The sequence below is a fragment of the Notolepis coatsorum genome (genome assembly GCF_963971535.1).
Source record: "Notolepis coatsorum genome assembly, chromosome: 8".
NCBI classification, from domain to species: domain Eukaryota; kingdom Metazoa; phylum Chordata; class Actinopteri; order Aulopiformes; family Paralepididae; genus Notolepis; species Notolepis coatsorum.
The window spans coordinates 44,468,596-44,480,650 of record NC_140172.1 but is presented as its reverse complement, the minus strand read 5'-3'; the positions used below and the strand labels follow the sequence as shown (position 1 = coordinate 44,480,650).

The window sequence follows — 12,055 nt, the reverse complement described above, 5'->3', positions numbered from 1 at the left end:
TTTATGCAACTTGTTTATTGTTTTATTGCCGGCCCACACACTGGCCCACACACCGGCCCACATAATGGTCCACACACCGGCCCACATACGGCCCACACACTGGCCCACACACTACACCGGCCCACACACTACACCGGCCCACACACTGGCCCACACACTGGCCCACACACCGGCCCACACACTGGCCCACACACCGGCCCACACACTGGCCCACACACCGGCCCACACACCGGCCCACATACTGGCCCACACACTGGCCCACACACCGGCACACACACTGGCCCACATTAGTGGCCCACACACCGACTCACACACCGGCCCACACACTGGCCCACAGACTGGCCCACATACTGGTCCACACACCGGCCCACAGACTGGCCTACATACTGGCCCACACACCGGCCCACATACTGGCCCACACACTGGCCCACATACTGGCCCACACACTGGCCCACATACTGGCCCACACACCGGCCCACATACTGGCCCACACACCGGCCCACACACCGGCACACACACTGGCCCACATTAGTGGCCCACACACCGGCCCACACACTGGCCCACATTAGTGGCCCACACACCGTCCCACATACTGGCCCACACACCGGCCCACACACTGGCCCACATTAGTGGCCCACACACCGACTCACACACTGGCCCACACACTGGCCCACACACTGGCCCACACACCGGCCCACATTAGTGGCCCACACACTGGCCCACACACTGGCCCAAAAATAAAGTTAAAAAAAAATATATATATTTTTTTTGGACCAGCCCACTTTGGTTCCGGCCCATCGGGATTTGTCCCGAATGTCCCGATGGCCAGTCCGCCACTGCACAAACCTCTGGCTTGAATAAGGTGATGCATTAGGGAGATATTTGGAATGTATTGCACTGAGAGAGAGAGAGAGAGAGAGAGAGAGAGAGAGAGAGAGAGAGAGAGAGAGAGAGAGAGAGAGAGAGAGAGAGAGAGAGAGAGAGAGAGAGAGAGAGAGAGAGAGAGACATTCAAAGGTCATAGAACCCGGAGACATATCATTGTCTTGCAATAGACTGTGTTGAGCTTCACAATAATGACTTAAAAGAGATGTGTTGAAATAAGACAGGTTGTTTTGTCCCTAAGATTCTTTGTTTTCCAGGTGAGTTGAAAGACAACACGCGTGTCCAGTTAGGGACGACACAGTGCTCTATAGGCTACTATCCCATGACGACCGACTGGTCATTATCTCGTACACACAGTAGCTCAGCTCACGCAGCGGCTTCACCTTGTGGTTTAGTTTGATGAAAGCGTAAACAACGAAGGGTAGGGCTGTCATCAGACTCTGGGTTTAATGATGCCTTGTAAGTAATACTACTACACAGTAAGACTAATAATACCAATTGGAAAGAAAAGAAGAGGAACAGAAATAGAACTCTTTCCCAGATTCATAGCTCCTCTAATTTGAACTGGATTGTGAAATTATAACCATACATCCTTTTTTAAATATAGATTTGTTGTTGTGAAGTTAGAATGGGGGGCGATGAGGTCATTAGAAGGGAGCAGGGCTTTAATCCACATAACAGTAGAGTGAATTAGAGACAGAGAATATAGGAAATGCATAGAGGAACAAGCAGGTACGTTAGAGAGATAGACAGAGAGACAGGGAGATAGACATGGTTATATATCAGAGACCTCATGGACAGACAGGCTATTAATACACACCACCCTGCTCTCCATCTTCCCTGCTCCGGGTCCCCCCAGCAGGCCAAAAGAAAAACTCTCCTTTCAACGCCTCGTCACTCAGCTATAAATACACTCCTCTGGGGGGGTGGGGGGGGGGTGTGTGTGTGTGTGTGTGTGTGTGTGTGTGTGTGTGTGTGTGTGTGTGTGTGTGTGGAACAGGGAGTGACACATTAGAAGCTAGATACACGTGTTCACACTAGCGGAACAGATGGAATACCCCGGAAGTGACATCATTGATAAATTGATTTGTAGGTTTGAGTCAATGGCCAGTTAAAGTGCCTATTACTGTATGATGATGATGATGACTGGGACATGCACAATGCAAAAGTGGGTTTGGTTAGTTAGTTCTACATGGAGTTCTTGAATGAACACGACCAGCTATTTATGTGTGAATGTGAAGCAGGGCGTTACTGAAAAAGAGCATTTGTGCTCAGAACCTTATTTATTTACCTCCCTGGGTAAATAAAGGTAAAAATAAAAACTCTCCTGGTTAAACGTCATATTACATGGCCACGACAAGGACGGTTGTGCTGGCTGGGATGTACCATGTACCTTGTTGAAGACGTGATCTTGTACAATATGAATGTACAGATGAATTACAGGCAAAACCTGAATGATAGAGTGGAGAAATGCAAGGAATGCAGATGCTTCCATACAGATGCATGATACAATTAAGCAATTATGCGGCGGGGAGCATTTTCCTGGCATGGAATGCTTGTTGAGCAACCGAAGAAAATGCTGTAAAATATAATATGCCTCACAGTCATTTTCACTTTGTCATGGGACCTGGAGTAATGACAATGCATATACACGTATACTGACATGTTGTTTTGCTTCTGCTGTGTGTTGCAGACAGGTCGTGTGGAAAAGAGCTACCCATTGGTGATTGGCCATACTGGACCTGTCCTCGACATCGACTGGTGTCCTCACAATGACAACATCTTAGCCAGCTGCTCAGAAGACACTACTGCCATGGTAATGACCACCCGTGTGGTTGAATGAATGCGTGTGAGTGTGTTTTAGTGAGTCAAGTCAAGTCGTCAACCAGTCTGTGTTTATTGTTTGTTGCTGTTCTGCTTTGCAGGCAGTTGAAGGATCAACCAGCGGGTCATTTTATCAAGTCTGGCTCTCAGTCTGTCCACCTGTTTAACCCTTTCACTACCACAATACACACGGCTAACCGTCTGTAGTGTGGTAGTGAAAGGGTTAACCTTCTGTATTGTCGCAGTGAAAGGGTTAACCATTTTGGTAGTGTGGTAGTGAAAGGGTTAACTGTCCACCTAAGTTAAATAACCCCACTTCGCCACCTTGAATTAGATCCTGTTCAGCTGGCGGAATGGATACAACGCTGGTGTTTAACATACATGGCCGTGTGGTGCTGGTGAGCGTTGGCGGTGCCATGCTGTCGGAGGACAGGTGCCTGCTAGCACCTCGTGAGCACCATTAGCACGGCAAGACACAAGAGCACAACACACATATGATGAATGTATTATCTAACTGTCAGTAGCTGTATAAACCAGTCACACGTGGACATGCCTAGTGTCACACTGACTCGTTCTTTCCACGTGCAAAGTGTCACTGTGTGTGCGTGTGTGCGTGTGCGTGTGTGTGTGTGAGAGGGCGGGATAGTTTTTATAAAAAAATAATGTATGTTCATATCCTTGTCTAAGAATAACAGATTTTCAAAAGGAATGTTGCATTCTTATTTCTACAAGATATGTCTTATGCTGATCATGTAAGCTATTGGATGGAATGGTAAAAAAAAAAAAAAAACACAAAGCATCCAAAGCCTGATTTTGGTGTTGATTACAATGGCAACAGGTGAAGCTTCAGAGCATTGGGTTCAGCTCTAGTAGCTGCTATCTGTGGTCTCACCGCTGTGTGATCCTGTCTGTGACTGATCTCCTGGCCCTCGTCACAGCAGCAGACTTGCTGTTAATCCTGCTATTCTGACCCGTCCCAACACAACCCCTCACAGTTATGACAAGAGACTAAGCTTTGTGTGTGTGTGTGTGTGTGTGTGTGTGTGTGTGTGTGTGTGTGTGTGTGTGTGTGTGTGTGTGTGTGTGTGTGTGTGTGTGTGTGTGTGTGTGTGTGTGTGTGTGTGTGTGTGTGTGTGTGTGTGTGTGTGTGTGTGTGTGTAGTGTAGTGTAGTAGTATAGAATAGAAAGGTAATCAGTAGCTATCTATCTATCTATCTATCTATCTATCTATCTATCTATCTATCTATCTATCTATCTATCTATCTATCTATCTATCTATCTATCTATCTATCTATCTATCTATATTACTATCTAGGCCAAGGGTGTCAGATGACTCCTGTTTTGCATTTTAGAATGTATATTTAAATCGAAGCATCTCCATGTTCAAAAGCTATACCATACTGTTGTCACTATTTAATTATTTATTATTGTCTTCAGAAGTAACATTTCAATTTCTTTTTTTTCCTTAAATTTTTTTTAAACACACACACAAAAGGGTTAAGAATTAAGATAATTGTAACCCCATTTTGCCTTGGCAATGTTGATATTAGCAATTCAAACTGGATTAGTGTACTGAGGGTGATTTTCCGGGTATCTAGATCTTTCTTGATCAGAATTGTTAATACTACTATTGAGTCTATTGAGTCAGGCTTCCATATGTGCTGAATGGAACAATTTCCAATCACGTGAATCTTGAATGGAGCATCAAGCGTTGTCTTTTTTATGTAATCACAAATTGTGATTGAACTTTGTGAACTTTTGGAGGAGCTTGGTGTATATAAATGTATGTTGACTGATCCCATTATGTCAGGGATCCTCAGCTCAGGATCTAAATTCTATTGAAACTCTGTTATAAAATATTATTACATGGCGTTATAACATTCGCCAAAATGCTTGATTGTGATTGGTCAATAGCGCTCGGTTGCCCCTGACAGCGGTCAATTATTTCTCGATAATTCACCGCTGTCAGGGGCAACGCACAATAATGACCGCTGTTAGGGGCAACAGAGCGCTATTGACCAATCACAATCAAGCATTTTGATCGCAGTCACGAAAGCTTAGCTTTACAGCTGCACTACATCAGGTGCAATCAAGTCCACACACCTGCCGGCGATGACAGAGGAGCCACAGAACAACTGCGTCTGCATTTGATCTCGTCTTGTCGATGGTGTAAAATGAATTACGTATAGTGTTAGTAAGTTAGCCCTGTAATAAGCGGGATAATGTATAGCTATACTCGGTCATTGTCGCAAAATAATTGACCTTCACTGCGTTCCAGAACGCAGTGTCGGTCAATTATTTTGCATTATCCCTTACATATATATATTTAATAAATAAAAACATACCGGTATTACTGCTTTATCATGTGACCCTTCAGCAATAGACCCATGTTGGTCCTCCTGACTCATCATAAACCTGGGTCTTACACACATCAGCCAAGGAGATGGGCCGTAACGTGTGTGTGTGCAGGTGTGTGTGTGTGTGTGCATGTGTGTGTGTGTGTGTGCGTGTGTGTGTGTGTGTGTGTGTGTGTGTGTGTGTGCGTGTGTGTGTGTGTGTGTGTGTGTGTGTGTGTGTGTGTGTGTGTGTGTGTGTGTGTGTTAGGGGTAAGAGAGGACAGGGGTGGGGTGATGTTTAGTAATGTTATGTATTTGGTAAATAATCACTAATGTTATTCCCATGGTGTACTGTAGGTGGCACTCTAAGCCTTGGTATGACAACCTGTACTAATGTGCTGTTCCATCAGAAAAGATGGAACAGCATAACAACACAGTGTGTTGCACATAGACATAATAACTGTGGATGGTTCCTGCATGTTGTGTGTTAATGTTTTGTGTTTTTATGTAGACACAAGGACAAATAGTTTGGTATTGGTACCTTTGTAGCAGTAGTAGTAGTAGTAGTAGTAGTAGTAGTAGTAGTAGTAGTAGTAGTAGTAGTAGTAGTAGTAGTAGTAGTAGTAGTAGTAGCAGCAGTAGCAGTAGTAGTAGTAGCAGTAGTAGTAGTAGCAGCAGTAGCAGTAGTACTATTAGTAGTAGTAGTAGTAGTAGTAGTAGTAGTAGTAGTAGTAGTAGTAGTAGTAGTAGTAGTAGTAGTAGTAGTAGTAGTAGTAGCAACAGCAGTAGTAGTAGGAGCAGTAGCAGGAGCAGGAGCAGTAGTAGTAGCAACAGGAGCAGTAGTAGTGGGAGCAGGAGCAGTAGTGTTACGAAGGATCAGATTAAACCGAATATATATATTTATTACTTGAGATATATTGTATAATATTTGTATATCGTCTGATATCCCTTGTGTATTCTTTGTACATATACACGGAATATCCCTTTACCTAGTACAGACCATAATATTTCGTTCTCCTATTGGACAGCGGTCCACTAGGCGCCACGGCCATACCCCCAATGTCTAGTTCAAAGTCAGCGCCAAAGACATGCCTGGACATGACCGGCTCTGCGCAAGAATACGAGACAGAAATAAGGCTGGTACTAGATTGTTCACCTAACGTATAAATACGGCGCAGGTGAATACAGAAGTACTGTTACCCAATAAGTTGAAGCCTCACACCACGATACAACGTGCTGTGAAGTGGGCCCGTTTTGCCCCAAAATAGAGCCTTGAGACCGCGTGCGAATTGATAGCTGAAGTATCAGAGTTTAACGCTGTACCGTCGAGTTCGACCTATTCTATTATTTCAGTAATAGTCTATTTATGTATAGTGTATCGTGCGGCTACCGTTCTACAGTGACCAGCATTACCAACGCTTTCTCGTACCAGCTAGTGTGCTTATCCAGGCTGGGCGGCTTAACCTGGCGCCGTCATCCGAGGAGCCCTAGACGAGGACCGTGTGGATATGTACACTGGATAACCTACCCGACGACTACAGAGCCCTTTTCGGCTGGATTATATTTGCTTTGGTCCTGTAGCTGATGGAGCGGCGAATCGTCTACACCCACAACTGTGTGGGATTTACCCTGTGAGGAGCAACGTCGAGCCCGCCTCTAGGACGCCTGAGGCTGGCTAGCTTTCTTCCATGCGGAGCTGCATGCCGGAGAATAGCTGTTGTTCGTCTGCGGATCAAGAGATTATTGCACTGTCTCCTGTACCTGGAGTCTCCTTATTCTTCGTTGACCCAGACTTTCGTTACCGACAAATCCTCTCCCCTGCTGGCCTACAACCGGAGGGACCCTACTAGTATCTTTATAAATTCATGGAAATGTCCGGTTTTCATTGTTTTTCAGTTTCAGTTTCACGGCCCTTTGCGAGCATCTGAAGGCTCGGGACTGCATTTTTCGCCGAACATATAGAACATACAGAATTAAAGCGCCATTCGTTGCCGTTCAAATGCCATCTGAATCGCCAAAATCCGTGCCTCGGTTCTCGAGTTACATGCCGATATGTCAGGCGTGCGACTTTTTACGCGGCGCGCCAGATTATCACCCCGGACGCGTCTGTACTTTCCACAAGCAAGTTGTCCTTCCGCGTTGCTCTGATTGGCCACTGACCGCCCCTGCCTACGCTAGTTTTGATGAGCGTAGAAATAATAATAATGAGCAGCGTAGAAATAATAATAATGCGAGAGCGAGCCTCGTAGAAATAATAATAATGTGAGAGCGAGCCTCGCACACACGCACGCTGAAATGGGTATCGTAGAACATGACATATTAGCATGACATCTGATTTATTAATGCCAATACTAAAGATTAGGGACAAACGCACGCAATTGGCACAAGTGTAAATCATGGATTAGTCACTCAGTTTTAACATTGGCCCACGTAGCTCAACTCGTTCATCAGCTGGCTGTGGAGCCTATGGTCACAAGTTCAAATCACTCTTAGTTCAATTGTTTCAATTGAAATAACGTATTGTATTGTTTTCATCACCATGTTTTAGAATAAAATGCATTAACAACACCCCTTAGCTGTTATAACTATGTACTAAAATGTACCTCTGCTTTGGCTTGGCTGAATAGCATCAATCAATCAATCATGTAGCCTACAGCACACCAGGTTTTAGAATAAAATGCATTAACAACACCCCTTAGCTGTTAATGTACTAAAATGTACCTCTGCTTTGGCTTGGCTGAATAGCAGTGATCGTCCATCTTAGTTAGTATAGCGATGCACGGCGGTAGCGAGTTAGGCGTTAGTTAGAGTTAGTTGATAGTTAGTGATATTGATGCACGGCGTATATTGATGCACGGGCGGTAGCGCTGCGTATATTGATGCACGGGCGGTAGCGCGGCGTATATTGATGCACGGGCAGTAGCGAGTTAGTTGATAGTTAGAGTTAGTTGATAGTTAGTAGTATATTGATGCGCGTAGGTATTAATAAATCAGATGTCATGCTAATATATCATGTTCTACGATACCCATTTCAGCGTGCGCATTATTATTATTATATACACGCGCATACCGGCGTGGGGGCAAAAAACTAGCGTAGGTCAGTGGCCAATCAGAGCAACGCGGAAGGACAACTTGCTTGTGGAAAGTATAGACGCCTTCCCGGAGAAGCATGCAGCTGCAGAGCCGCAGAGCCAGCGGCGCTCTCAGGGCCGCGCTCTGACGGCCGCGCTGTGAGGGCCGCTCAGCAGCGCCACCCACCCAATGGCTGAATTGCCAATGGCTGAATTGGAGTATTGCACTGTGCGGGCACAGCTGTGAGATCCGCGCGAGGCCAGAGGATGTACATACTGTATGAGTAAATTAACTATACTTTTACTCACACAATATCTTGAATGAATGCGTTTATTTATTTCGAACATAAATTGAAAATAAATAATAATAAAAAACAAGTAATAAACAGATTAAAAAACAAACAAGCAGGAGTAGGATGAAGTAACGTATGTATTCCTACCCCCTTGATTGATTGATTGATTGATTGATTGATTGATTGATTGATTGATTGATTGATTGATTGATTGAAAACCTTATTAACAGATTGCAGAATGGGTACAATACAGTACGGCTCTATACACACAATTGTTAAGGGGATGCAGACCAGAGAAAGACTTTCGTCTTGTTTACATCAGGGTCCCCCATTTTCAATTCATCATAACATATATTATGACATACATGACATACAGATAGACAGTATTCAGTATACCTTCACACTTTATTATCTTATGCAACTCATATTCACTCCACAAACTGAAATATACATACATTGTTGAATCAACAGCCTGTTTCTTGAAGTTAGACTCTCCTCTAAATTGTAACCCCCCTCTCTATAACAGAATTTTTGGATGTTACCCGGGAGTGAATTGTTTCGTGCTTTAAACATGATTTGTGCAGTCTTAAATTCAGCCAGGTCCCAGAGTTTCATGGCATGTGATTTAAAAAATAGTGTGTTTGTGTGTTCCAGATATCACCTTATTGATAATCAAATCAAAATCAAATGTATTTGTAAGGCCCGACAACACACATAAGACTTCAGGCTATGGATCTGCGGTGTTTTCCAGCTTATTCAAAAAATATATATATATTATTTTGGAATATTGCAACTACTACACAAAAACGTGAGTACACAAGTTCAACTCATGTTCAGCCCTATGTTACTCATTAGCACTAAAAGTTATTTTTATTTATTGTGTACGAAACTTCAGAATGTTATCTTTCAAAAGAGACCAGGCTTATGCATGTGCTATAAGCATAAAGTATAAAGATAAGCTTTGCAAAAAAAGTATGCAGTCCTCAAGTTCAAGTAAAAAAATTGCCACTTTTCTGGGCGCATGTTATGTGGTTACATTTGGGATATTGCAACCACTGCAGAAAAATGTGAGTACACAAGTTCACATTCAACTCAAGTTCAGACCTATATGCTACTCTATTTCATTAGCACTAAAAGTGATTTTCCATTTTTGCATTAGTAACTTCAGAATGTTATCTTTCAAAAGAGACCAGGCTTATGCGTGTGCTAAGCATAACGTATAAGCTTTGCAAAAAAGGAATGCAGTCCTCAAGTTCAAGTAAAAAAAAATTGCCGCTTTTCTGGGTGCATATTAAGAGGTTAAAACAATAAAGGCATCTTTGAGTAAACTTTGAGTAGAGATTCAAGATTCAAGAGGTTTATTCATCACATACAGTACAGTACATACACAAGACATAGTGAAATGAAGGTGGCCATGCCTGCTTCGATTGTGCAAAGTATCATTAAGTATCTCGAGGCTGGGGCCAGCATGTCCTCTTTTTTGGAAATCAAAATATGGTCACCCTATATTAGTAGTAGTAGTATTAGTAGTAGTAGTAGGAGAGCTATACCAGTTGTCGTTGACTATACCTAACCAAAACCAACTGGTTCTGCCTGAGACTGTCTTGATGTTGAATTACTAATGTACTAAATCCTAACCTTTTACTCTGCAGCATTTACACTCTGCACACACTCACGGTCACACGGTTGAAAATGGTGTACTTCCTCCCAACCAGGCACACTCTCCTATACTGTTGATAGACTTTTGGCTCCAACAGCGGCATCATTAATGTCACAAGGCTGACAGTATTGGGTGCCACCACCGACCCAGCCAGGCTCACACATCATTCGTGCCTATCAGTATAGCATTGCTGAATTGCTACTGTATATGTGTGGATGTTGCACTTGATCTGTATATTATGTTATGTTGTTACTGTTGTGGTTAATGTTGTTGTTGTGGTTGCCGTCATTATTATTATTGTTGTTGTCATTATTGTTGTTGTTGTTGTTGTTGTCATGTTGTTATTGTCTATTATGTATCAGATGGCACAAATAACTTTAGAACTTCCTAAAGTACTAATATATTGTTTTTTAAAAAGAGCATCCATAAATGCAATGCCACATAACAGCAGATAAAGGAATGGATAGCCTATATTTTCTCAGAACAACATAATAAGGGTCTCTGGATAAATTAATAGTTGAATTGCTACGTCTGTTGTTGTGACAGCTGCTTTGATGCTGTGTTTGAATGCTTAGTGATAGCAAAATACCTGTGTGTGTGTGTGTGTGTGTGTGTGTGTGTGTGTGTGTGGGTGTGGGTGTGTGTGTGTGTGTGTGTGTGTGTGTGTGTGTGTGTGTGCGTGCGTGCGTGCATGTGTGTGTGTGTGTGAGAGAGAGAGACTGTGTGGGGGGGGGGTGGCTGTGTGTGTGTGTGTGTGTGTGTGTGTGTGTGTGTGTGTGTGTGTGTGTGTGTGTGTGTGTGTGTGTGTGTGTGTGTGTGTGTGTGTGTGTGTGTGAGAGAGACTGTGTGTGTCGGGGGGGGGGGGGCTGTGTGTGTATGTGGGTGTGTGGCTGTGTGTGTGTGTGTGTGTGTGTGTACATGTGTGTGTGTGTGTGTACATGTGTCCAGAGCTAAAGCATGGTGTGTTAGATGCAGCTGTCCAATATTGGCAGTCAGACTGTTGCAGGACTACAGCAGGCCATAACTGTGATGTCATATCTTGACTTCACAGAGAAGGATTATAAGGCCACCTAAAACGGCTATTATTAGAGTGTGTTTATACGTGTGTGAGTGTCTGAGCTAAGGGAGAGGGAGCAGCGTGTTCTTGTCTGTATGTGTTCACGTGCACGTGCGTTCTCATTTACACACAAAGAAATAGGATTAACTTGTCACAAGATTGTAAGTGAAATGTATTCACAATGTGTCCTCTACAACTTGAAAAACGCCTGCCCCACCACTATTGATCTATCTTGGGGTCTGAGAAAAGCAACAGTTGTGATTGGAGGATCAAGAAAAGAAGGCGGGGTTTGAGATAGGTAAATTGCAACCTTGTTCAAGGGCCTCTATTAGGACCGGCCCAAATATCACTTTTCAGGATTAAAAGGTTCATTTATTAAATGTTTGTCTTCAAAACACCCATTTAAAGAATTCTGATAAACATAAAAAGGTTTGAAAGGTAATCGGATGGGCGGCTAGGTGGTGTAGTGGGCAAGGCGCTCGCCACCAATGCAGGAGACGCTGGGTTCGAGCCCAGCTCTCCGCATTACTATCAGCTTGGCTGGTCGTTCATACTAACACAAATTGGCAGTGTTAGGGGTGGGAAAGCTGATGGGTGGGGATCGGACGTTGTGGACAGCGACTCCTACAGGTCGGTTGGTGCGCCTGCGCAGCAGAATCAGGAAGCGACGGGGGGCGGCGTGTCCCTCCCACGCAGACCCCCGCCGCTGAGAGATCGCGCTGTGCAGGTGAAAAGATGCGACGGCTGCTTCCTCGAGTACCGGAGGGAACACGTGATGTAAGGCTTCGTCCACATTGCAGCCGGCTTGTGGGAGGCATGGCCTAACAGCGTTCGAGACAGGGGAGGGTAGAATTGGACGATACGAAATTGGGATGGGAGAAAAATAGAAAATGGGAGAAAAAAGTAGATAAAAAAAAAAAAAAGTAATCG

The 12,055-nt window shown here is 44.0% G+C and overlaps 1 protein-coding gene across 1 annotated transcript in view; it reads left to right on the top strand.

Moving 5' to 3' along the window:
• coro6 (coronin 6) overlaps positions 1 to 12,055 on the top strand; it is a 94,805-nt gene that overhangs the window by 45,083 nt on the left and 37,667 nt on the right. Inside the window, exon 3 of the mRNA XM_084320755.1 lies at positions 2,578 to 2,700. Coding sequence (XP_084176881.1) covers positions 2,578 to 2,700 — 123 coding nt within the window. The remainder of the gene's footprint in view (positions 1 to 2,577; positions 2,701 to 12,055) is intronic.